The 27,306-nt window shown below is 42.6% G+C and overlaps 1 protein-coding gene across 1 annotated transcript in view; it reads right to left on the bottom strand.

The window, feature by feature from the left end:
* Positions 1-343: 343 nt before the first annotated feature.
* The window catches only part of LOC128739171 (lateral signaling target protein 2 homolog), a 64,101-nt gene continuing 37,138 nt past the window's right edge, over positions 344-27,306 (bottom strand). The window contains exons 2-4 of the mRNA XM_053834603.1: positions 14,117-14,257; positions 2,786-4,536; positions 344-2,718 (exon numbers count right to left, since the gene is read on the bottom strand). Of these exons, the coding sequence (XP_053690578.1) occupies positions 1,836-2,718; positions 2,786-4,536; positions 14,117-14,257 (2,775 nt within the window). The 3' untranslated portion in view covers positions 344-1,835. The remainder of the gene's footprint in view (positions 2,719-2,785; positions 4,537-14,116; positions 14,258-27,306) is intronic.

Raw genomic sequence — 27,306 nt, 5'->3', positions numbered from 1 at the left:
ACCAAAAATCGGCCAAATGACCACTGAAAGACATGAGATAATCGCCAATTGCTTTTCCGCCGAATGTAGTTTTTTTAGTTATGTGACATGATATATATAGAGTTTCCTATATAAATGGGACTGTAATGCGAGTAGCGGCACTGCGTTAACAATGACAGTTTATAGGAACCGATTCCGGGTTCCTAGTGTCCACGAATATTATTAGTTTATACAGACTAGATATATAGTTTTAAAAAAATAAGCAATAAAGAAATAATAAAACAATTAAACGATCGATCGGCAGTAATATTTCACCAGGTACTGGACATTAAACACAAACAATTTTTTTTATAATAAATTCAGCGAATGTTCTCGATTAGCCTTTACTTTATACGTTGGTTTATGTATTTCACAACATTTAAAACTTTGACTGATCATCGCCTTCCCGTCCACGGACGGTTCTCTGCCACCTGCCCGCTTGATGCCACCCCGGCAAGCCAATCCGTAGACGCGTCAGAGTGCTAATTAATTTCCGTTTTGTTTGCGGTTGATGTTGTAGTTACAGTTTGTTTTTTGTGTTTTTATTATTATCTAGCATTTGGAACCGACTAACCACTAGCATGAATCTTAGCGATACGATGTTTGCTTATATCATAGTCATTATTCACAAAGGTTTTTTGTTTATTAAACTATTTTCCTACCGCTTTCTTAGAGCTCGGAAATGTATATGCATATTTTTCTGTCGAGTTTTCAAAACGTTCAATTTACTTAGTAGAAAGATATCACTCCAATTTTTTTAATAATTTTTGTTAGCTTTTTTCTTTGCTTTAAAGATATACATTTTTAGAAAAAAAAGTAAAAAAACTCCTTAGGTAGTTTAATTACATAGGTTTGGTTTACTTTTCGATTTAGCGAGAAAACGTGCTCTTTTAACTCGTGTTATAGGCGCATGATGGAATAAATTTTTCGCGGTAGATGCACTTTGATCGAATAGTTGAATTTTTGTCCGGTTTTCATATCAATTATTAGCGTAATATCAATATTGTTAGCACAATTCTGCTATTTAAGCAACAAAATAGTAACTCTAGTAAACAAAACAGTTTATGGGATTGCTTTAAAAATATTTATAACTGTGTAGACTACTAAAAACTGTAATTCATTCAACTAAATCAACTTTGCGCTAGTTCAATGACACTAAAGAAGAGAATTGTTTCTATAGCGTGCCGGCTTCATCCAGTCCTTACCAAAGGTGTCAACCGATAGCTGTTGATCTCAGCCAAATTTGGATTCGCCAATCAATACTTTAGTCTTTTGTACAATTAATTACGATTTGGACGTGGGAATGTGTGTGAAACGCTCGAAATCAGAGAATGGAATTGCGACACAGGACTGTTTCGAAGCCGACATTTGCGAAAGCAGATGGTGGTTAAACGTGTTTCATTTGCCCGGTTTTTGGCGAGGAGAGTTGAACACAATTCATTTCATCTTCCACAATTCGTTAGTCAACACGCACATATTGATAGAAAGTTGGCTCCAGCTGCGAACCTTCATTTATACCGAAACTTAGTGTGAGTGTTAATCGAACATGGCATAATGAAAATACTATCGAAAAGATAAACCGTCGGAAAAAGTCTATTTTGTTTAGTTTAGGATAAAACATAAAATATTGTCCAAAATGAAAACTTCCCTTGTGTGTGTATAAAAATCTTTCGTCAAGTAAGCAAAACAATCAAGAAGAAACACAAAACACCTTAAAACATAAGACTAAAGGAATCATACGGTTGCAGCGGGCGTAGGATTAGATCCACTGCCGGCTGCTCTGTCACACGCCCGTAAAAACCCGTCCTGGCAGAATCTCAAGCGCCCACCTCGCGCACAAAACACTCCCGACAAACTCGAACGGCTTTGGTCAGTCCGTACTTGGGCAGTGGAGCCGTGGCGCTGGAGCAAACACCGCAGAACACACCTCCGCAGTTTCGACAGTGATGGCGCCTTCGGAAGGGGGTAAACGAGGAAGCACAGGCCATACAACGGGGTGCATCCCCGTCGGGAATCCACCGGGGAGGGGCCTCTGGCATTCGACGCTGCTGGGTTTCAGACGGTGATGATAAGTTCAGTGGACTATTTGGACTGGATCGGCTTCTGCCGTACTCTCCCTTCGAGCCAATTGCACTATGCCGCCGGTGATTGTCGCGTAGATTGGTATTGACGCCGCCACTTTCTTCCACCACAATCGACGTCTCACTCAAACTAACGCTTCTTTCCTGCGAGTTTCGACTGCTTGACGCTGCCGAACTGCCTCCACCAGTTACAACCGAAACGGATACATTCACCGTTACACTTCCATTCTCCGTAGCGGTAGTCATCATTGTGCGCGGTGCAGATGCTGCTCTGACGGGTGATGTTCCCGGTGAACCGAACACAGAATCGTGCGGGTCCTCCACATTGACCTCTTCGGCAGAATAAATGCTCTGACTGGAACCCCCACTATTCTGGCCCGGCGTAATAACGTCCTGCTCGCTAGCTCGAAACTCAAACATTTCCGCCGGATCTGGCTCCTTCGGTTTGTCGGTCGAATTTTCCGCTGGTTCTGCAGGGATTTCCGGCTCTGGCGGTGAAGAATTAATAACAAATACGCTCTTCAGCATCTGACGCAGATCGGCAGCAAAATTTGTCTGCAGCTGATCGGCAACACCAGCAATGCAAACAAACAAACGGTGCAGCAGGTTTTCCGTGGTCCTAAAATACAATAATAAAGCATTAGAAATTACAGTAGACATGTAGAACTACAGGAAGATCAACTTACTTAAACTTAATCCGTCCAGTTGACCGTATCGCCAACGCCACATCCTGAGACCCATCGCCACTGGTGACAGTACTGCTACTGCTGCTACCACATTCGACTTGCGAGCCCGATGATGGTGATGTATCACAGCTTGAGTATACGGAAGAATTCCTTGGCGGGCCGCCAGCAGATCCATGCTTTAGACTACCATGACCAGATGCCACCGTTCCACCAGCTTCGGCATTCTTCTTATGTTTGGAGTAGTGTTTCCGACCGCTGGGGATGCTTCCCGCTCGATGTCGTCGATATCTGTGATGTTTTTCACCGGACGATTTTATCGTTGAATTGTCGCTGGTTTCCGGATCCGCCAACGCCATTGTCGAGCCTACCCGATAGGTACTACTCAGCGAGTTAGCGCTTTCTTCGTCGTCATCTTCCTGTCTGTCATATTCATCCACTTCGCCTTCCTCGGAAGATGACGTTTCGCTTATATTCTGTGTAACCGATCGTTCTGTGTCCAGTTCCGGTGAATGATCCAGACTAGAGTTGGCAGTCCCGAGCCCGGAATCCATCACTTTTTGATTTGTTTCCGACAGTATCTGTTCAATCCGAGCGTGGGGAGAAACTCCCGGCTTAAGCTCTTCGTCTGTTGCTATGAAACTATCCGTCAGAGGCGCTTCGTTTGTCTGCAAAAGATTGCCAAAATTGGTGTTCGGTATCAGATAGCCAGAAGCACAGTCCGACGTTACAAGGCCATCTTTAAGGCCGTCCTCCTCCTCATCCGCGTCCACATCGTCATCACCATCATCCGAGACCGCCGTGTCGTCTTCTACCCGATCCAAAATTTGATTGCTGCTATCTACAGTTCGGCCACCATACAAACTACCATCCTCATCTTCATCGTCAATACCTCTACCACATCTACTACTACTACTACTACTATTAACATTAGTCGTTACGATAACGACTTCGTCTCCCTGCGGCGAAGCCTGGCTGTTATCATTTCCATTTTCATCACAGATTAGTTGTTCTTTCAGGCTGATTTCCTCGTTGGTGCAGAGCAGCTTCTCCAGCTGGTGCAGCTCGTGTTTGGTAAGCGTCCGCAACAGATCCCTCATCTTAATCAGCAGCTTGCGAAACGGCCGGAACATTTCCGAAATATTGTCCGCCGGCTGATCCATGTTCAGCGGTCCTTCCTTGAATATCACCAACCCGGCAACGATCGCCAGCCGAGGAATCGAAAACATCAACGCCGGATCGTACGCATCTACTTGATCCTGCTCAAGTAGACCGATCTTCAGCGCTCGCTGAAGCGTCTCCGAGAATAGAACGCAAATTAGCTCCTGCATCTCGTACTCTTGCTTGGACTTGACCTGTACCATCGCACTGACGTACAGCAGCTCGAACTCCGCGAACAATCGATCGAAGATTTTCAAACTTTCATACAGCTGCTCAGTTGCGGCATCGTTCACATCCAGCCGGAGCGTCAAACTGTTCGGTGTGTTGTTCCGCAGGCACTGCTCCCGCAGCAGGTTCCGCACGTTGTCCAAACTCTTGGTGACCGCTTTCGCCAGCGGGCGCATCGTAACGCTCTCCACTTCGCGGTTCATAATCGACGAGCCGGCGGCTAGGCATTCCGCACCGAACCACAGCTGTCCGGCGAGGCTTTCCTGCAGGACCTCCTCCGGGAACTTGGCACGGAAGGCTCGCGGTGCCCGATCCTCACCCAGCAGTTCGTCCATGATCTGGTTCGTGATGGCCAGCACGCGGTCCTGTGGTGGAAAGGAAAACGAGATTGATTAGTAGACATGTAATTATGGAGATCTTAAAACTACTTTAAGAGAGTGTTCGTGAGGGACTTCCCGAAAAAATATGTACATAATATTGTTGGAGAAACAATGTTCACGTTCACTTGATTTAATCACACGCCGTCTTGAAATCCACAAATAGATTACATAAGTCAACATGTTGTAATCCTTTTTTTCCATTTTCCTTTTTTTCAGGTTATCCAGCTGGTCACTTAATAACGTATAATACTCTTATATGCCGGGCCCTTTGGTGTTGCTATTATCAGAATAGCAGGAAGACCTCAAACAATAGTTCTACCTGACGAGACCGACAATGTCGCCCAACCGACACGCCAAAGCCCGCAGGCGGAGGCGTTCCAGCCCTGCGCGGACTACACGTATTGACACTGAAATCTCTCTGTCAAAGGCCGGAATGTCAAATTTTAAATATAATGTTGATAATGATGATGAGAGGAATAATGATAGATGTAAAGATGCTTTACATCTATCTGGACTTTTTGTACCACTTGAAATGAACGTAGTAGAGAGAAGTGGAGATCTCGTCAACCTTACACCGTTTGTCGTCAAACGCGCACTCACCATCAATTTTCCAACACAAACAACCACAAATAAACGATCAGTAGTAATCAACTTATCAGGCCAAGACCCATGGTACAAATTTCATCTTTTACCCTCCTGGCATTTATACACTGTCCCAAGATAGATCTACAAAGGAAATTGAGTGCAGCACGACCTGGGCGTTCGCGGTAGTCGACAGAAGCTTTAAACCATAGAGTCGCACCCGCCTCCCAACCCTCGAGACTAAAGCTCAACAACCGAACGCTCGCAATATTATTGTCAATAAAATGTAATATAATATAAGAATTAACTTAATTTTCGCATCTGCTACCTTAGCACCTCTATCATTGTAGAATGCTCCTTCGGCATCCAAACCGGGTATCCCGTTTGCATCATCTAAACCCCTGGCCGACTCAATCAATGCGAAATTTTTCGGAAATATTTGTCAAAGCTGTGATAAATAGGAATGAGCCCGAGAAACATTGAACGGCGTGTAAGATTGAGCGTGCGATATTAGAAAGTATATACAGTATCCCGAAAATCTATCTTTTGATCCGAGGGTCCTAGGGCTAAATCAACACCAACGACACGACCAACTGCTGGAGAACGTAGAGTTTCGGCGGGATTCCCTACTTTAACAACGACCGCTGGAAAGCGACCTGGATCTCGGCTTCATCCCTTGCTTCGACAATGATCGCTGGATGACAACGAGAATCCCAACGGAACCCGCTGTTTCGAAAACGACCGCTGTAGGACGCCAAGGTTCCCGGCAGCACGCCATTCTTTATCAATGAACCGGGAGAGTACCGATGATGGTCCCAATCCCAACTGTAACGACCGACAGTAAATGACTTCGAGAGTCCCATCAGCGGTTCGTAGCATAGGAACGGTTACTGTCTAGGCGGAACAACCTGCTTCAATGACGTCCGCTGCAGGAGGTTGAGGGCCTCAGAAGCGACCAATACTTCAATGACGTCTGATCAAAAATGGCAAGAGTCCCTTTGGTACTCCCAACTGCATCAACCGACCGCAAAAGGACTTTGATAGTTCCGGCACCGCATGAACGACCGCTGGATGGATGCCAACGAGTCCCAGCGGCTCTTCTACTCCGACAACGACCACTATAGTAGTGGAAAGTAGATGCTAAAAATGGTTGACATCAGGCAATTTTCAGAAAACTCCTCCTTCGTTGTCGTCAGCAGAACGTAAAGTTGGGGAGGCTCGAGCTGTTTCAAGTAGTCGTCTCCACTTAACTCGATCTTGGGCCAGTCCGCGCCAATTTCTCAGTCGTCTCAGAAGTCGAAACTTTCAACCTGGTCGAGTCATCTTGCACGTTGAGTCCGATAGCCAGCCGACCTTCGCCAGATGTACGATGGGAATCTCTCCAAGCAATACGTATGCTTCTTGATCGCGGCGTTTTACAAAGGGCCAAGTAGGCCTGATTTCCCAGGCCTTTTAGTTCGTTGCCGTCAAAGGTTACCGTCCTTGAGAGACACGCGCTTATTTCCTTTGAGCTTCTTCCTTTCATGTATATGGTATGCGACGTAGATGGCCTCCGCATTCAAAAATTTCCTCCCTATAATATCAAAGTCATCTGCAAAGCCTAGGAGTTGGTAACCCGTGGTGAAAATCGTGTCTCTCGTTTCGATGTCCGCTCGTAGGAATACCCGCTAAAAAGGGATGTTAAACAGCATGCAGGATGAGCCGTCACCTTGTCTCACCGCGGCTCGAAGGGACTTGAAAGTGTCCCCGCGATGCGTACAAAACACATCACTCGATTCAATGATAACTTTGATCAATCGCGTCAGTTTATCCGGAAGACCACGTTCGTACATTATCTGCCATAGCTGGTCTCAATCGACTGCATCGTATGCTGCTTTGAAATCAATATATAAAGATGTGATGCGAGGGAACGTTGCACTCTCGACATTACTGCAAGATCTGTCGGATAGTAAATTTCTGGTCCGTAGTTGTGCAAGCCCCCAAGAAACTTACTTACCTGTGTCTGTTACCTGTCGCCAGCACAGGTTCTCGTCTACAACACGGATGCCGCTGACTAAGCTGCGTCGATATGAGCCTCTGAGTCTGCCTCTTCTACGCTGTCCTTGCGAATTTACGTCGAGTGCTCCTCTGCAAATCTCGTTCACTCCTTTCCTCAAGGTGTGACTGATACACTTCCACCTACGTTCACGAATTTCTGTAACTATTATCGGCTGTTGATGGCATCGACGATGGAGTTCCTCATTGGATTATCAGTTGTCAGTCCACCAGACACGAATGATATATCGCAGGCACCGGTTAATAAAAACCTGCCGTTTTTGCGTTGTCTCCGCTGAGACGCACCACGTTTCGCAGGCAAACAGCAGTACGGATTTAATATTTGAATTGAAATGTCAAATGTTCCGCAGACATGCAAAGGCACCCCTGACCTTCCTGATCCGTGTGGCTATATCAGTCTTGGAACCAACATCGGGTGTTGTCTGACTACCAAGATATTGAAAGCCGTCTACCTGCTCAACTTGTTATCGGCTACACTGAAGTTTGTGGGATTGTCAGTGTTCACTGCCACAGACTTAGTTTTTCCTACATTGACTTTGAGACCTGCTGCCTGGGAGCTCTTGGAGCGTTGTGCGAACAAGACAATGTCGTCGGCTAGGTCGAGGTCATTTCGCTGCTCCATCGTTAGAGGATTCCAAGGCAATCAACGAGTTGGTCTACTATCGATTGCTCCAACTAATATCTCATCCATAACGATGAGAGACAGAAGCGGTGATCAAATGCAGCCGTGTCTCACGCTAGGGGTAACCATTATAGGGTCGGACAAGACGCCGTCGTGCAAAACCTTGCACGAGAACGCCCCGTACTGGGCCTCGATGAGTTGGACTAGGTTCTCTGGAACTCCTCTACGCCTAAGTGCGCCCCAGAGGTTTTCGTTGTTGAGTTGGTCGAACGCCTTTTCGAAGTCAACGAACACCAGCAGAAGAGAGTCCTGGAATTCGTTGATCTGCTCCAATATAATGCGGAGCGTTGTGATATGGTCAACACATGATCAGCTAGCACGGAGTCTAGTTTGCTGCCGTCGGAGAGTAGCGTCGATCTTCTCCTGGATCCGGTTGAGGATTACCTTACAGAGTACTTTGAGAGTAATACAGAGCAACGTGATGCCGCGCCAGTTACCGCGTTCAGTTAGGCCTCCTTTCTTAAGGACTTTCCCTGGTGCTCTAGTGGATTTCATACTCTTGATGGCTGCTACAATTTATCCAGCGATGGCGGATCCGAGTTGATGCGATTAATTCGACGAACTGTTGGTGTCATATGGTGCAGATTTTGTTGGTCTCTGACATTTCAAACATGGAAAAGTTGTTCAAAATGATCAGTCCATCGCGTAAGCTGTTCTGTACGGTCAGTCAGTAGCTGACCATCTTGGCACCACTAAGGCGGCAAGAAAGTGGCCCCCATGAAACCCGTCTGGCTATTCTCTACGAAACCCTATGCAATCACAGGGTAGCCATCTCGGACCGTTGGTCTTTCTTATTTATTTGAACGACTTCAACTTAATGCTCAAAGGTCCTCGGCTTGTGTTCGCCGACGACCTGAAACTGTTTTCGAAAGTTAACGATTCATTGGACACTCTCGCACTCCAGGAGCAACTGTTGATATTCGCTGGATGGCGCAAACACAATCGCTTGGTACTAAGCCCCGACAAAGTGAATGATAAAGTGATAAACGTTCTCTAGAAAGCTGAATCCTATACTATTCGATTACCGATTATCAAGCGTATCCTTACGCCGTGTAGATTGCGTCAAGGATCTTAGGGTACTGCTGGACTCTAAATTGACTTCCAAACAGCATGTTTCATTCGTTGTCGACGATGCCTACAGAAACCTGGGATTCATTATGCGTATCGCCAAAAACTTCAATGATATTTATTGTTTGAAATCACTCTTCTGTGCGTTGGTTCGCCTCAACCTCGAATATTGCGCACCCGTATGGAACCCGTAGTACCAAAACGGTGTCAGTCGAATAGAATCGGTGCAACGGAGGTTCATCCGCTTTGCCCTCCGTAGGTTACCATGGAATGATCCGCTTCGGCTACCAAGCAACGAACAGCGCTGCAGATTAATCAACTTGGACACTCTGCAAACACGTCTGGACGTAACGAGCCGTCTTCGTATCAGATGTTCTGACATCCCGGATTGACTGTCCTTGGATTCTAGAAAGACTCGACATCTTAACTTGGCCTCGCTTAACGCGGAATAATTCCTTTTTGCATATACCGCACCGGCGAACTAATTACAGTATCTTCGGTATAAGCCGGTTATAGACCTACAGGCTTACAACGGAACTTCAACCGTTTTATGTCCTACTTCGACTTTGACGTCAACCGCAACGTGCTGAAAAACCGATTTAGAACTCTTGCTGTTAGTTTTTAAGTAGTCAGTAGGATAGGTAAATTTGTTGACTTTTAATTAATAAACAATTAAACAATTAAATTGCTTTTTGAAGATTAGACAAACCATTCCGTCCATCCATTCCTCCAGTAGCTTCTCTTCCTCCCAAATCATTGAATGAATCCAGTGTAGACCGTTGGCAGCGTTTTTCGGGCAATTTTTATATAGCTCTGCCGGAAGGCGGTTCTTACCAGCGGATTTGCTGATCTTCAGCAACCCGAGTTCTCGTTTGACTTCTTGGAGTCCAGGTGCTGGGATATTACTACCTTCCATCGGCGCCCCTAGGTTAACTTCCGTTACGCCTCCTTCTGCAACTTCGCCAATGAGGTGTTCACCTCGCGCTCATTTGTGACTAGATTTTCTCCCTCGTCCCCGACACATGTCAGGTTTCGGTATGTAGCCCTTAAGAGTTCGGTTCACCTTGATGTTAGAAAAAATCCAGTCATCTATGAGAACTTGGTCAATCTGGTTCATTGTACATTGGTCAGGGGATGGCTTTGTGAATAACGTTGCGTGGTGCTACGGATCACCAGACCATGGGGAGCTGCGAAGTTTATACAACGTTCGCCTTCATCGTTCGTGTCAGTGTGCACTGTGCAGGCTATAGGATCCCATCACTGGTTTATACAATTCTTCCCTACCAACTTGTACGTTCATATTTCCGATGACGATCTTGATGTCGCATGGCGAGCTGCTGTAGTATATTACCTCCAGCCAGGCGTAGAACACTTCTTATCATCGGGTCTACCTTCTACTGTCTACTGTAATTGAAGAAACAGCTCTTTATCCTCAATAGACACGTTCTCTCGTTGAACACCTTCCAATCTATCACGCGTCCAGCATTCTTGCCAACACTACAAATCCCGTTTCTAGTTCATGTACCAATGAATCCGCTCCAATCACCGTTCCGGTAAAACTGGACCTTTCCGTCGCGGATCTTGCAAACCTACTCTCCTTTCACCAGATGCCCTGCAGAGCTACGATACCGAGTTTATGGGATTCAAGTATTTATCTATTAATTTATTTTATTTAATGCATTCATCTGACAGTGTCTTAATGAAGGTCACAGAAACTCTTGTAAAGCATCAATTCTTGACAACCTTTGAACAAAAATTCGAGTAAGGTTTCCAAATTCGTACAGTCCTTCAACCCGAGTGAATATCCGGATGCATGCTGTCACTGGTTAGTGGTACCCAAATGTGGTTTGTTAGCATTTCGTGTGCAATAAAGCCGTAGTGTTCTTTGCGATGTTCGAAAATTCACTTTTGAAAATAACAAGACAGCGTTCACCATAAGGAGGAAGATTCTGTGGGTCCCTCCAAGGCAGATCTCTGAGGCAATACGGATAAATCGTCTTTGGATGTGTTCAATTCTTAGAAACCATATGAGCTGACGTGGTTTTCAAATCACACAGGCGTTTTCTAGGCAGTGAGGGTGCTTAAAATCTCTTCCGATTTTAACGATAAATCCTAGCTGTCGGGATGCTTTGGAACGGTGAACGTTAAACATAAGTTTAGAGTTGAGTAAGATGCCGAGATCGCTAACTTGGGTAGGGTATTTCCATTTATATTGTTGTCAAAGATCACAGAGTTTTGGGTGCGACCGAACGTTATTACCTCACATTTTGCTGAGCTCACTATCAAGTAGCTGAACTTACACAATCCTTGGAGCCGGTGACAATCGTCGATGAGACGCACGGTGAGAAGAAAACAATTTGAGATCGTCAGCAAAGATAAGTGCGCATCCGGCTTCTAGTAGCATAACTACATCGTTGAAAAATGATATGAACAGCAAGACATCATATTGCTTCCTTGAGGAACACCATACTTATTTGTAAACACAGATGAAACAGAAGATTCTAACATGACATGCAAAATTTTATCACGTAAATATGATTCACGCCATGCCAATAGTTGCTCTCAAACGATGCAGTTTCCGAAGAAGGATGCGATGATCGATGCGGTCAAATGCAGCTTTATGTCAGTGTAAACTACGTCAACTTGTGCTTTTTTTTTCAAGTTGCGTGATGCGATAGGAGGTAAACTCGAGTAGGTTAATGGAAACCGATCGGCCAGGCATGAACCCGTGCTGGTAGGTTGATATTTATTTATTTATTATCTTCCTTCATCGGAACTAATGTCTAAATGAAGATTTAAACTGTGGATGGGAAAAGCAGGATTTGTGTAGAGATTTAATCCCATTCTCAAATCGGCATAAAAACCCATTATCTTTTGAAATAACGTAAATAACATTGCAATGTTATTGGTACACAAACTTAATCAAACATAGAGACATAAAATTCACATCAAGTCACATTATTTCTTATCCTACTCTTAAAAGTATTCGTCGATATTGTAAAGTCAAAATGTTTATACACCTCATTGAATAAACAACACATCGCGTGAATCGGTTCATGTTGTCCGTAGAAATCCTCGGGATCTAAGCGGTCGAGGCATAACATTTACATCAATCATACGTAGAAGTTCTGGAGCGTCGACCTCCCATTTCAAAAGTTGGGCAACGACGACGGCTCTGGATACGTTTCTCCTTTTACATAGGGTTTGCACATTTAGCAGTTTACAACGGTCCTCATAAGGTGGGCGATTTTGATGGTCCGACCACGGGAGATGTCTTAATACGTGCCTAATAAATCTGCGTTGCACTGCTTCGATTCTTGTTGACCAAATGTCCGTGAACGGACTCCGTACTAGGGAAAAGTAAAGAGCCCGCAAACAATATGGGTCGCGGAAATCTTTAGCCACGCGCATGATGAAACCCAGATTACGATTCGCCTTTGAAATACTGTCTGAGTAATTGTTGTTGAAGGTCATTCTAGTATCCAGCTCCACTCCTAGGTTCCTAACAACTTTGACCCACTCAAGACAAGAGTTGGCGATTGTATAATTGTACGCAATTGGTGTTTTGCTTCGTGTGAAGGTGATGACTGTGCATTTGGAAGTTCTGATGGTCAGGTTGTTTAAACGACGCCATTTACACCAGGTTGATAAAGCCTTCTAATAGTTTGCAGTCCTCAACAGATCGTACAGAGAGAAACATCTTTAGATCATCAGCGTATAGTAGCTTGCAGCCCGATGGGATCACCGAGCAGACGTCATTAAAAAATATTATGAACAGTAATGGGCCTAGGTTGCTTCCTTGCGGGACTGCAGATCGACTGCAAAAGCAGTACGACTCAGTAGAGGCCAATTTAACTGAGAGTTGTCGATTTGTTAGATAAGTCTCAAGCCAGCAGCCGAAGCCGTCAGAAGGTTTACTGAAGAGGTTTTCGGGAACATTGCGCATCGCTTCGTCAATTTGGGAAGGAAGAGCTGTAACTGGATTATAAACGCTGGAAAAATGCTTCGCAAATAAATCACAGGTTTTCTGTTGGCTTCGGAATTTCCCTGGAACATTTTAGATGGCAGCCCAATATGTTTACGTTTTTCGTTGACGAAAGACCAGAAGCGCTTCGGGTTCTGTTTCAGATCACTTTGCATACGTCTAGCGTAGCACGAATAAAGTTGTCGGTTGTAGATTCGATATTCATTGCTAATTTGACAAAAAGCAAGTTTAGTTGTGGGATTACGCCTATTCGTATACCTCCTTAAAGCGGCAGTTAACGCTTCAAATGCCGAAGTCTGGATGTAGACCAAGGTGGCTTCATGCGCGGTCGCCGTGTTGGCACGTATAAATGCAGAAACCCCGAGATTGTTGTGTTACAGTAGTCAACAGCTGAATCCACATCGACAAAGTTGTCAAGCACGGTCCAATCGACACTAAGTAGTGCCTTTAATACGGTTAAGAATGGCTGCAGGCGATTCCTATGTAGTTCCTTAACCTTCTGTGGCTGAGGTGGTAGTCTGACAGACACCAGAAATCAGAAAAATGCAACAGTTGCGTTATGTATTGTATTTTTATACTAAAGTTTTCATTGTCTTCCCGACTCATATCTGCGGTCTAATTACATCCAATAGATTGTTAAAAATATATACTCAATTCTAAACTAATAAAAATTGGAATTTACATCATTCAATAATAGCAAATATTAAGCTAAAGTTAGGTGTCCAGCAGACTACCACGTCAGCATAATCGTTAAGATTAGGGCAACTCAGCCGCAGAAGGTTAATCATCACTAAAGTAATTTCGAAAATGTATACGACCTTAGTTTCCGCTATGGTTCAAAGGTTCACAAATATCAGCGATCCACAGGGACTGTGGGAAGAGAAGTGGGTTCGAATCCGGTTATAATTGGTTCCGATTATAGCTTGGTTCGATAAGCAGATCCCTCAGCTTGGGTAAAGAAGAACGATACACAACTTCTTAAGCGTGACTTCAATTCACCTTCCTAATTTCCCGCTCGTTCTTCTTCACGCCTTGTTCCGTTCTGTTTGGATACTATAAACACCTTTGGTTCATTACTTTGTTTTACCGTCCCCTCTGTCGATTGTAAAAGACTACCGACTACCGAAGACCGGTTTTTTGTAACAGCATAGAACCCTCCATTGAAACCGGCAATTAATTAACCCCGAACTCACCTGTCCCTGTCGAAGCCGCCCGACCAGCCGGGTACAGCGTACCGGTTCTGCACGACCATCGAAGCTGTCCAACTCGCTGGCCACCGCCGTCAGCGCTCGATCCGCATGGTAGAACCTCGCTAGCAGAGATTTATCATCAATCTGGAATTCGAAAAAGAGGAAAAAAAGCAAACATTATTGAAATCTATTTTTACAGTGCGAAATCCGAGTGGTTGATGCAACGCGAGTTTCTTAAGTCAAGTGTTGTTTACAGTAGCTAAGCGCTATCAGCTGCTGCGTGTATGTGTGTGTATTTCGCCGTTGAGCAAAGTGGTCGCGTCTTATCAACAGCGACGACAATGGCGTCCAATTAATTTCCGCCATAAGCTCTCCATTTTGCTGCGAATGATCACTGGCGTCTGGCTGGAAAATGCTCGGCTCTACCAGGATAGCAATTAAACCATTTCTTTTCACTCCGGTTCATCATACGATGAATCAGACCGCACCGAATCGAACAGGTGTCCGCGTTTTCCGCGGTGTGCTTTTATTTCATTTTTTTATTTCGTTTGTTGCCGCGACTAATTCGGTTTGCCAATCGCATATTTGTCCCAGCTGAGCAACGAAACGGCAAACGAATGCACCCCGCACATCACCTTAATTTAGTTTTCTTTTGTTTTGATTTTTGAGACCGCAATTTCGGTACTTTTCCTATACTTCTCAAGTAATGCTAATGATAAAGATGGATTCCGTCGTCGTCGTTGCCAAAAATGTTAACACGTTGATTGTGAGTTAATTCACAGGTCGAATGTTTGAATAGAGGTAATAAAAAATATTATCAGCTTGCTAATAACCACAAGAAAATTCTTCCATTTAGTGGACTGTAAAATAATTTGTTACAATGTTTCTTTGTTATTACAACAGGAAATAAGAACAAGAATAAATAAGTTTATTTAATTGGAAACTCATCAGAATCAGTAGTTTAAAAAAAAAAACATGGGCGCGAATCTATCTAATGGAAAAGGCGGATAGAGACTAAAGTGAAACATAAAATTGTTCATCATGCACTCGTTTTTTCTTTCAACATTTGTATATTTTACTTGTTTTTCCATCACTCAACTTGTACACGCAATAAGTATGCAATAAAATACCAAAGACCTACTTATATGTGACTTGGAAGTTACACGATTCAGCATTAGGGGGTAAAACGAACTTCTCGAACATTAGTACTTGACTAATCCATGAATTACATAAATCTTACAAGTAAAGAATCAATCCCAACAAATTCGCGGAATTACGAACGAGCAAGTACTTAAAACCTTGTCTGCCAGTAACAGCCGGCTCAAGATAAAACCACAGATCAACAGACATCGCAATCAATCTTCCAATCAATCTTCGCACACTGTAACAGTCATTTCAAATAGATTGTTGGTTGGGAATGTCTCAATATTCGTAAAAGTAATGCGTTTTTTAACGAAAGGAAGGGAATGACGCCCGCCAAAAAAATACTTGCTTGTTCGAGGGATACCCCTATTGTAAGTTAATGTTTGGGAATGTCGATCATAGAAGATAGAAGAGCTCCGTCTGTTTGTCTCTGATAAAATCTTACGCCATCAACCAGTGAAATTGTGCACTGGTAGTGAGACTTGGTCTGACTCATTGCGAAGCAGCGCGTAAGTATAACGTAATCCGACTGATTTTCCTCGCTGCCTAACGTTTGGTGGTTTTACAAAGCGAAACTACCAAGAGAGTTAACCTGTTGTTGATTTTTTTTTTAATTTGGATTAAAAAACAAATATGAATTGTGTGAAACGTAGCTATTTTTGTGTGTAGTTTTGTATGTTAAATTACGTTGAAAACATGTCTACAGCGGTTTGAATGAACAATAATAATGCGTAAAAACATTACAACTTGGATAATAAATTATTACATCACAGTAACAAAAAGTATAATCGCCGACTCTTTAATAGGCGTAATGTTCTAGACATTACTTGACTACCTCGTCACTCTAAAAATACCACTTAAAAAACGCTTTGTTAGCTTCGGGTTTCCGGGAAAATCGGCCGACACAAGCAAGTGAGAGATTTTAAGCTGCCATAAATGCAACTGATGATGCAGGAATAATTTATTTCGTTAAATGGAATGCAGTCCATTACCGCCATCATACACTCTGTCTCTGATTAACGATGCTTCAAATCTTCGCGACTGGCAGGCACACGCTACCCACCGTAAGCTAAATGTTTTCGCAATATGTTGTTACTATGCACATTTACAGCTGGTAAATTGGCATTGTTTGCCGGTGCATTCCGTATCGGCGGCGCACTGCGTTTAGAAGTAGGGCCTGCTCCGTATAGTACCGTTTTTTACGTTTCATTTCTTACTCTTGGCACACATGTAAGTGCACTAGGTTATGCGATCCAGCAGCAAAAACTAACGCCGAGTGCCGATATTATTACTAGTCGTACGTAAGCTGGCAAGGTGTTTCAAAAGTTGAAAAATTTAGGGAAAAATCGGTTTAAAAAATATAACCAGAAACAAAATTTCGTAAAAAAAACACTATGTAAAACGATCATAAAATGTCGTGTTTACAACAACTTTGATATCGTTTTATGAAAATTACGAACCAAGTATTCAAAGAAGCAGTGTAAACTCAGAACAAAGTTTGATTACATGCCAACACCCAAATGCACGTCGCGATCCAACAGTGGGGGCGGTTACCAGGAACTGCGAAAGTACAGTGTACAATGTACAAATGCTAGTCATTACGTCAAGTGTCCGTGATGATATTATTTGTAGGATTTTCTTCAAAGAGTGATTTCGGTTGTTCCACATTTCACAACGGATCAGATGATTACTCTGCGCCAGTTACTAGAAAAGTAGACAAGTTCCGGGAGTAGTGTTTGTGGACTTTAAGGCGGCGTACGACTCAGTGAAACGAACTGAGCTGTGGCAGATTATGCTAGAACATGGTTTTCTGGCAGAACTAGTTACGATAATTCGTGTGAGGCTGGATGCGTCAGAATAGCGAGTTGAGTAAGACCTCAGCCGCTTTCGTGATGGTGGATGGACTGAAGCAAGCGGATGCACTTTCTAACCTGCTATTCAATATCATCTTACTTCCTACTTATTTACTTATCCTGGAGCGATGTCCCTCAAGATTTGACCTGCCTAATAAGGTTCTGCCAACAAACTCGGTCTACGGCTTTTGTGGCGAAAATCATTTTTGCGTGGTTGTTGTCCGGCATTCTCACGACATTTCCCGCCAATTGTACCCTTCCAGCTCTAACAACTTTCTGGAAACTGAGTTCACCGAAAAGCTGCGCCAGCTCGTGATTCATCCTTCCCCTACCTACACCGTTTTCACTTACAACGCCAAAGATGGTCTAAGCACATGACGCTCAAAGACGGCCAGCGCTTTCAAGTCCCCGTTGAGCATTGTTCACGTTTCGTACCCGAAGAGGACTACCAGTTTTATTAGCGTTTTGTACATGGTACATTTGGTACGGGTGAGGGTGAAGCTTACCAGACCTTAGGTTCTTGTGGAGTCCGTAGTAAGCACGACTTCCGGCAAGATTACGTCTGCGTATTTCTCTGCTACAGTTGTTATCCGACGTCATCAACGACCCGAGGTATACAAATGTGTCCACCATCTCGAACTCGTCCCCATCGGCTACCACACTATTACCTATGCGAACTAGATCGCGCTGCTAACAGTAGTTGGTTTTAAACATATTGACCACTAATCCAACCTACACTGCTTCACTTTTCAGTTTGGTAAAATGCTCAGCAACCGCCTGGAACGTCCTTCTGACAATGTCTACATCGTCAGTGATTATCTGTTTCACTGATAATTGGTTAGATTTATTGAAGATCGTGTCCGACATGTCCCAAGGCAAAAAAAAACAGAGATTTTTTTAATCACGCAAAAATAATTAAGATTTTTAGGAATTTTTGCTTGAAGTTAATCGTGAAACCCAAATTTATTCTTGCTTTTGATATATACGTTATTTTCCATGCAAAAACATTCCAAAATAGAGTCAAAATCGAAAAAAAAAAATTTGCCGGTAGGCTACATTATTTATACTTCCATTTTTGATTCGGGCTAGAAGCGTTAACAATCCGTACACTCTTTTTTCAAGTTCTTTAGGCTATAAAACCCACAGATAATTGATTTTATACAAAAAATCTACTCAAGTTTAACAAAAAAAAATTTGCCCCCCGATTTTTAGAGCCAATTTTGAAGGGCGGGAGTACAAAAACTTCAAATATAATTTGCTATTGGCCTTCCCAAGTAGCACACTTTAGGTCCATTTAGTTGAAGCAACCGGATTACGACTGAAATTAGGCATAACTCAGTTACCACAACTACTTTGTAACAACCGTGCTAGTAGGGTTATTATTATCATTATCAAATCAACGGGCTCGATAAGGCTCCAATAATTGTCGATGGTTACATAAAAATGCAGTCAAATGAATAAAATACAAAAATAATTTAAACGTAAGTTTACATCACTCGCGGTTTACCACTCCCGAAAAAAAGCTTGCTAATCTTCTGCATAGTATTCGACGTGACAGATGAAACCCGCTGTAATCCACCGATAGCTCCATTCATCGAGTAATTAGTGCGACGAAGTGGTAGTCTCAGCATTGCAGTATTACGCAGTACCCATGGATGCACGTTTATGTTAGTCTGTTCCCTAAGCTCGGGACAGTCTATTCTATCCTGCATGCAGTCCACAATAAACAAAGCTTTAAAAGCCGCTCTACGAACAGAGAGAGGTTCTAAATCAATCAGTTGACAGCGGGTTTGTCTGGGTAGACGGAACCGGTCTCTCCATGGCAGCGTTCGCAAAGCGAATCGAAGAAATCGACGCTGAACTGATTCATTTCTCTCTGTACTGTTGTTGTAGTTGGGATTCTAAACAGCCGAAGGACGGGTCGTACTAGCGATCCATACAGCGACTTAAGTTGATAATATATAAGAGAATTTAGTTGCAATTCTGACAATGCAGCCTAAAGACTTCGAAGCCTTAGCGACAATGTACAAGATATGCCCCTTGTAAGTTAACTGCGTTAAGATGCGAAACAAGTTCTATCGGTACGCCATTGAGCGCGCTACAAAACAGCATCGGGTCTTTTTTTCCTGAAAAATGTGATTATTGAGCATTTCTTTGTATTAACTAACATGCGCTTCACATCGCACCAAGTGGCAAAAGCCTCGAACATTTTAAGATCATCCGTATACGAAAGTCGAGCGCATTTGATGCCCAAATTAACATCGATGAAGGAAAACATAAAGATCAGAGGTCCTAGATGGCTTCCTTGAGAAATACCTGAAGAGGCTAGATAGCTACCGGATTAGTCAGATATGAGCGAATCCGGCGCAAAAGGTTATCGCTAACGCCCAGTCTGTGCAGTTTTGCAATTGCTATGTCATGGTTTATCTTATCGAAAGCAGCCGATAAGTCTGAGTATAAGACGTCCGTTTCAGCACGGTGGGTCATACTTTCCGTTATGTATGATATGAGACACAGCAGGTTAGTGGTAGTTGAGCACTAAGGGAAATGAAGCCATGTTGATCGGCACTTAGATATTGCCGTAGAGTGAGACCGTAGAGGTTCCACGACTACCAGCTCAAATAGCTTTGAGACTGCACTGAGCGATGTGATTCCTAAAGATGGATTCATAAATGCGTAAGGTTTTCCATCAGGTCCAGGGTTAAAGGACGATTTGAGCATGGAAGCGGCCTTTGAAATCTTCTCGACGTTGACATCAATGGCACCCAGTGTTTGACCATAAATTGGAACTTTGCTTGCGGCTAGGGCGCTCAATATTTCGTTGGTGAAAACACTTCTGAAATTTGCTGGAAAAGGTACGGCATATACCCTGAGATGCGGCAGCAATTTCCCCGTTGTATTCCATAGATGACGAAAGGCCGGTTTCTCTGCGTTGATCGTTTTACGTAGTTCCAGAAGCACTTCGGGTGACGCTTCAGTTTGCGTTGGTGCCGTGAAAAGCATTGGCTACTGGCTCGCCTGTATAATTGGCTTACTCTCGCATAATGAAGTTTTAGCGAAAACGTGCGATGCTTCGTGAATCTCCGCAATGCTGGTCTTTTGTATGGCTTCAGTTTACGCAACCTATTCGTGTACCTGGAGGGGTGAGAAGTGTTGCGGAGACTTCTTTACGGGACGTATCGATCAATAACATATAATAGGACGTGTGTGAACGTGTTTGCGCTGCAGCGTCAATGGTCAAGTATCTCGGCCCGGTTAATACAGGACAACACGCCGTTAATACTATGCAGACCAGCTTTACGGAAGTGCCGTAGTCGTATCACCGCTGTCTGCGTTCTTCAGTCGTCCCGATCCTAAGTGTGGTTATGGGGAACTGGGCTTCAAAAAAACATTCGTCACGGCAATTACATATTTACTAATACTCATTTATGCACAGATCCGTACCGTGCTTCAATTTAGTACTACGCAATTTAATGATCCATCATCAGTCTCTATCGAGCGAAACCTTGCTGACGGCACACCGACTACTGGACTTCGGATATACTACCGGAACGTTCGTGGACTTCGAACTAAAATTGACGACTTTTGTTTCTGACGATACAATTCGTGGATATCCCAGACGTTCCGAGTTTGGATTTTCGCAGAGCTGCAGTAGGATTGAGTTACTGAGCTGAGTTACCATTTCTCAAATTGACTGGCAATTTCTGGAGTCCTCTCCGCCTATTGATGATGCCCTGGAATACTTCGACTCCGCTATTAAACCAGTATTCACTTGTTTTGATCCTCTACGAAGTTCAGCTCGAAAAACCTGTTTTGACTAATCAGCATCTTCACAACCACTTCTCAACATGCTTGCTGAACATGAGTGCTATTGCTCAAATGAATGCGAAATACATTGATCTGAAAGTGACTTTTGTCCGATTTAATCGCGGAATTCTTTTAGCAAAACTCGAAAAAAAAATCTCGTCCGGTCTTGTGGAATTTGTGTGAAAATGGGATTGCAGTTTTCAGCACAGTTTACGAATATCTCAGGCGTACCGCAAGGTAGTAACTTGAGACCACTGCTTTTTACGTTGTTCATCAACGATGCCTCGCTGCTACTTCCGGGTGGTTGTCGAAAACTCTATGCAGCCGATGTAAAAACATTCAAAGTCGTTCGAAACAGTCTGAATGATTGCAGTTCGTTAACGTTTAGGGTAAAGTTTTCTGATCGTTATCTCCTTTCGTCAGACAAAAAAGCTTATTTTTAAGAAACCCAATGAGTTCCGGAATCCGCTGTGCCTCTAGTCGCTATACTACTCTTTAGTACGACCGATGCTGGAAACCGTTTTACAATTTAATTATTTTTATTTTGCTGTAATTTAACAACTCTACCATTTATAATGGAAACGGTTCTTCACTCAAGCGAGGTTTATCCTCTATCGAAACCTACACTTGAGGTGATTTCAGTGCCAATATAAAACCATAACAATAAATATCAAGCAAAAATCACACCGAAGTGTAGCTATAGAATAAAATTCCGCGAACAGCGAACAGACGACTACTGAGTTAGTATACGGAACAACGAGGAAACGGAAAATAATAGGCCCATTACAAACAACTGTAGGTACATACAAATGGACATAAATGACAATCGTCAATTCAGTACCGTTTATGAGAAGTTTCGCGGAGCGTGCAAACGTCCTTGGGGAAATACCATTCAGGGTGGAAGGTTTTGTACCTTTTCCATTGGCGAACCCGCTAACTGAACAAGTTCAGCGGTGTGTGATACATGTACAGTAGGTAGGTATCTTTCGAAAGTTGGAACGTAGTTGATTTAGTCAAAATTCGTTTCACCTCATGAGCTGTCAAAATGCTGAATTTTTACATTTTTCATGACATAAGCCGAGATTAACATGATCCTTTGCCCGTTAAATAAAGATGAATTTTGGATGAATCATTCAGTCAGCGTCAATGCACCGCAGCCAAGGCAATGAGTGCAGATAATAATCATTAACGAGAAAGCTTCACTCAGCTCAAGTGGTGTAACGCACCGAAAATGCAGTACCAGCTGGAAAAATCCACATCAATTGCTTACATCATGTACTACAATTGCCGGACCATTTGCACCGATGCGATGGTTTTCACGAGCGTTAGCTTAAAATCGAAACGCTCCTTTACTGTTTAATTACTCCATACATCGTAGTGGTTTTTAATACAACTACTCTTGAAAGAGTAAAATTGCATTGAAAACTTTTAACGAACTGAGACCCTTTTCCCGGTATCACTGCAAGCAACCGGCACCTGTAACTCAGCTCAGCATTATCTAACCAACAGTCTCAAGTGGCGAAAAGACCACTGCAAACAGTCTTCTTGTATTTCATTTTATCAGCAAACACTGTGGGCGGAACCAGGCAGTATACACAGAGAAGCACTTCCAGCAGCCAGCGAGCAGAAATTGAGATAATACGGTGGAAAGTGATTTCCCGCTACTACGGAACAGGTTCCGCTGCAGTAGGTTTTACTTTCAATCCCCCGACTGACTGCTGCCTGCAGTTTAAGACAGAAATGTAAGAAAAAAAAATAAAATGTACCCGTAACAATCGTCGGTAATTATTGGCCCCGTTTCGATACGCGAATTATAGTAAACCGTAACACACTTTGAGCTGAAGAAGCTGCTTCGTTTTTTTTTCTTTATTATTTTGTCCCACTTTCCGAGGGTACGCAGCGAGAAAAAGGCCACACGCAATCAGCTGTCTGTCAGTCGGACCGGCGGAGGGCTCAACTTTCTATTTCATCAGCATCTTCCCCTTCGTATCACCTGTCGTTGGGCGCACAATAGTATGTACAAACGCCCCCTCTCCACCGTCGTCGTCGTCGTCGTTGATGAGTCTTGCTTTATCGCTTTTGTTTTTTCGCCGAATTGCTGACACGCGCCAGACTTCAAGTGAACAACAGTTCAAAGATACTGGCGAAACAAGCGCTTACAGGCGAGGTTTCCCCTATACGGGATGCATGAATACCGCATGACTGCTAATAAACAAAAAACAAACGTGCTGAACCAACTGTTGCATAAAATTGATGAATTGTGAAGCGGTTTCAGCCAAAAACTGACAGCACTGTATAAACAACAGTCGTGTTGCGCCTGCTGGCGTGATAACGATTGTTCGGCTGAGTTGAAAACGGTTCATACTAGATAACAAATCGTGAATCTAAATGAAACAATAAGCAGTACAACAGGGTCGTATAATCTTATCACTTCGGTGAATCAGGGATGAATGGAAAACGCCTTTGTTCTATATAATATTAATAGTAGTAATAACAGACAGCAGATACCGTTAGTTATAACCGCTTTTCGTCTACTTTTATTAGGGCAATCTTATTATGCAATATTTGTACGTATGTTTGTGTCACACTTTTGATTCCACGAATGAGCGAATATATTTCATGTATTTGTTTTGACCGTTTAGTATTCCGAAACGAAGCACGAGATTAAGTTATTGAAATAAACATTTTCAATATATTTTGTTGAACGAACAGAACGAAGTTCAGATGACTTCCTTGAGGAACTCGTAAAAAATGAATGTATCATTTATTTTGTTTATACCATCTTTGACAAACATTGTACCGACATGTTAGAGTTTAGAAAGTGCTCCCATGTCGATGATTGTAAGCGATGTACTCAAGGTTAAAATTGACTTCTGAATCAATAGTGATGCCTAGAGATCATCTTGATCCAGCAATTACATAAAAAAAGTAATGTCGAAATTAAAAAGTGTTCCGATTTTATCAGTTTTCTGACTGGTTCCTCTTCTGCAAACTTTAGAACCGTATTTTTTAATTCAGTGCTTGAAGTATCCATTTTTAGGTTGAAATGGTTCCAAAAATCAGCATTTTCGCCTTTGTATCTTTATTATCACTTTCAAATATTCGTATTTTCGCGTTTTCGTGGTTTGAGGACCAAAAAAGACCTCCGTTTTCATTTTACGAACATTTGTTTTGCGAATTCTTTTGTTGTTCTCTACTACGTAGTAGATAAAATTAATCTTGAATGTATCGTACACATAAACAAAAGTGCATATCATACGAATCATTGTATTTTACAAAAATGCTTCGTGCATTATACGAATGTTATGAAAGCTCGTGGTAAAAATAATATAATACCGACACCTATCGGAAAATAGTAAAATCTCTTTTTCCTCCGAAAAAAAACTGACATGATCGGGAATCGAAGTTGAGCTCGTTTGTACATACAATCTTCGCGGGCCGATCTCGAGGATAATGATGCCAGATAATAACCTTGCATCAAATGCGTTCTGATGCAAAATGTGCTACGAATGTACGCTCGTGCCAAATACGAACCATTCGTACAACGACATTTGCGGTAGAAATCAGAATCTATGAATGTTTGTAATTAGTATGGATTTACTTTTATCAGTCACAAATATAGTTTTACGAATATTTTTTCTAAAAAAATACGAAATTATGTTACGCTCAAACCTCGTTTTATGTCCACTATTGGGGGACGTAAAAAAATCGGTAGTAAAAAAAGAGGACGTAATTCAAATTTTGGACGTAAAAAGAAAAGACGCTAAGGCTAATGATTTTTGATTATGACGTTAATTCAAATTTTGGACGTAAAACGAGAGGACGTTGATTAAATTTTCGGTCGCAGAAAATTGGACGGTAATTCACATTTCAGACGTAAAAAAATGGACGTAAAACGAAATCACGCAAAATGAATGGACGTAAAAAGAGATTCTAGCGTATCGCTTACACACCTAATTTTGCGCACCCCACATTTCAGTCTAAACTTCTAAATTCATGTAAATTGTTATTTTAACAAACGCTTCTAGCAAAATATGTGTACAAGCAGTTCTTAATTTGATGAATGTTTCAGAATCTTATATATAAAAATGGATGTCTGTCTGTCTGTCGGGATGTTCCTTATAGAATCAAAAACTACTGAGCCAATCGGCGTGAAAATTTGCATGTAGAGGTTTTTAAGGCCAGGAAAGGTTTTAGTGATGGTTAGAGACTCCTCCCCCCGCTAAAAGGGGGGGGAGGCTCCCATACAAATGAAACACAAATTTCTGCAGAAAAACTCGAGAACTAATCAAGCAAATAGAAGAAAATTTGGCATGTGGGAGATTTTGGAGTGTTGAATTTATTTTATGATAGTTAGAGACCTCTCAGCCCTGTGGTAGGGGGATATGGACTCTCATACAAATAAAACAGAAATTTTTGCGAAACTCAAAAACTAATCGAACTCGAGAAATTCGAGACTCTTGTTGCCGGCGACCCGCCGTGCGTCGGAAGCACTGCTCACGTGGGAGAGGCAAGTCCCCGCAGAAATCACTACTGTCTAGGTTAATTTGTTTTCCTAGGTCTACCTGGGTTTCCTGGAACGAGCGGCAGCGAGTAAGGAGAGGATCGCGAAATGGTACTTTCCACAAAAAATTTTTCCGTGAAATGCAAAACTCGAGATTGCGACAAAGATCATGCGAGATTCATGATTTATGTACAATACAGGTTAACTTGTGGCAATACGAAGTTTGTCGGGTCAGCTAGTTTTAAATAAAAATATGCGTTGCGCATAATTAGGGACCCCTACACATAATTACGCGCTTTCACGTTAATACTTTTTTAAATCAAATCAGTTCTCATTGAGATTTGATGTTCGTCATTCGCCTTTCGTCTGTTTTCCCGTCTTTCACCTTTCAGTTTTCGTCGTTTAGTTGTATAGTCTTTTGTTTTGAATTTTCCATCCTTTTTGTTGCCTGTACTCCGTTGCCTTTTGCGATCGTCTTCTTATCGTTTTTTGTTGGTCGTTTTTCATTTTCTTTCGCACCTGGCTTTCTGGCATCTTTACATCGTTGGTTGCTCTTTTCGTAATCATTTGTAGTTCTTTTTATCATTCCTTGTCGCTGTTTTTCCATCTTTTAATAGTCGCTCCATCGTCTTTTATGCATCTATTAACTCTTTTCGTTGTTTTATTATTGTCCTTTTTTCGGCCTTTTTGTCGCTTCTTTGGCGTTTTTCCAGCGTCTTTTTATTATATCGTCTTTTCTCCTACTTGTCATCATTCCGCTGTCGTTTCGCAACTTCTTGCATCGTCTTTTTGCCATCTAAAAAAAAGACAAAGCCATAGGTCCTTCAAAACTTGAACCTTCTTTATCGACAGACTTCGCAGCCGGTTATTAGAGTACACGAAAATTACAGACCTAGTGCAAAGATCCTCTGTATTCTAACATACGACGACTGGCTTGTTATGGCTTGGCTGGGCGGGCAATCTATATGCTGTTTTTACGTCACCTTATCGTTGTCATTTCAACGCCGTTTCGCCGTCATCTTTTTGTCATTTCTTTGTTGTCTTTTCGTCGTATTTATCGTCTTTTTATCACTTCTCTATTGTAATTTGTTTTGTTTTCATGGTTTTGCCATCTTTCACTATGTTTTAGTCGTCTGTTCAACGTTAATTGACATCAGTTTTCGGTATTCTTTGCCACTTTTTTGGCGGCGTTTCGTCATTTTTATAATCTTTTGACGTAGGACTACGTCTTTGTTTACTATACTGGGACTGGGTAGCACTTTGTAAAAACGAAAAATAGAAGTGTAACGTTTGAATGAAATATTTCAAACGCTAATAGCTACTATACTACTAAACGAAACATAACAGTTAATATGTCGTTGGATAGATAAAATGTCCAGCAATTTTATAGTAACATATTAATAATAATTCTTTATGCGCTGAATAGTGAAAATGTGTGTAAAGTTTTAGGGTTGAATTTTCCCATACATTTCCCTTGTGGTCGCCTAGCTTCACAGGCACGGACGACAATTAGATACACCAAAGGATTTGGATCCAAATGATAACCTTTGAGACCACTTTGTAAGCCACACCCCTTTTCCAATCCAATTGGCAACATCGATGGCTATTGACGGCAACACCGACCCCGAAGACAAGCGGAATCAGCGGGCAATGGCCAACGTGAATCCCACACGATGCACTTTACGTTACATTTTACATTATCCCCATCGCAGACATGCGAAATTGTTCGATAGCTTGCTCAATCAGTGTCGGACAATCATTTAAGCAGCAGCAGCCGATATGGTTTCCTCTACCACCTACACTAGCTTACAAGTAGCAGCGGCAGTGCCAGTGACTATAAAATAGCACACTAGGTTCGCCGTCTGCTCATTTATCGCACGATCGCA

Source organism: Sabethes cyaneus, chromosome 1 (assembly GCF_943734655.1).
Source record: "Sabethes cyaneus chromosome 1, idSabCyanKW18_F2, whole genome shotgun sequence".
NCBI lineage: Eukaryota > Metazoa > Arthropoda > Insecta > Diptera > Culicidae > Sabethes > Sabethes cyaneus.
Note: the sequence above shows the minus strand (reverse complement) of the source record. Positions and strands in the feature narration are given on the sequence as shown.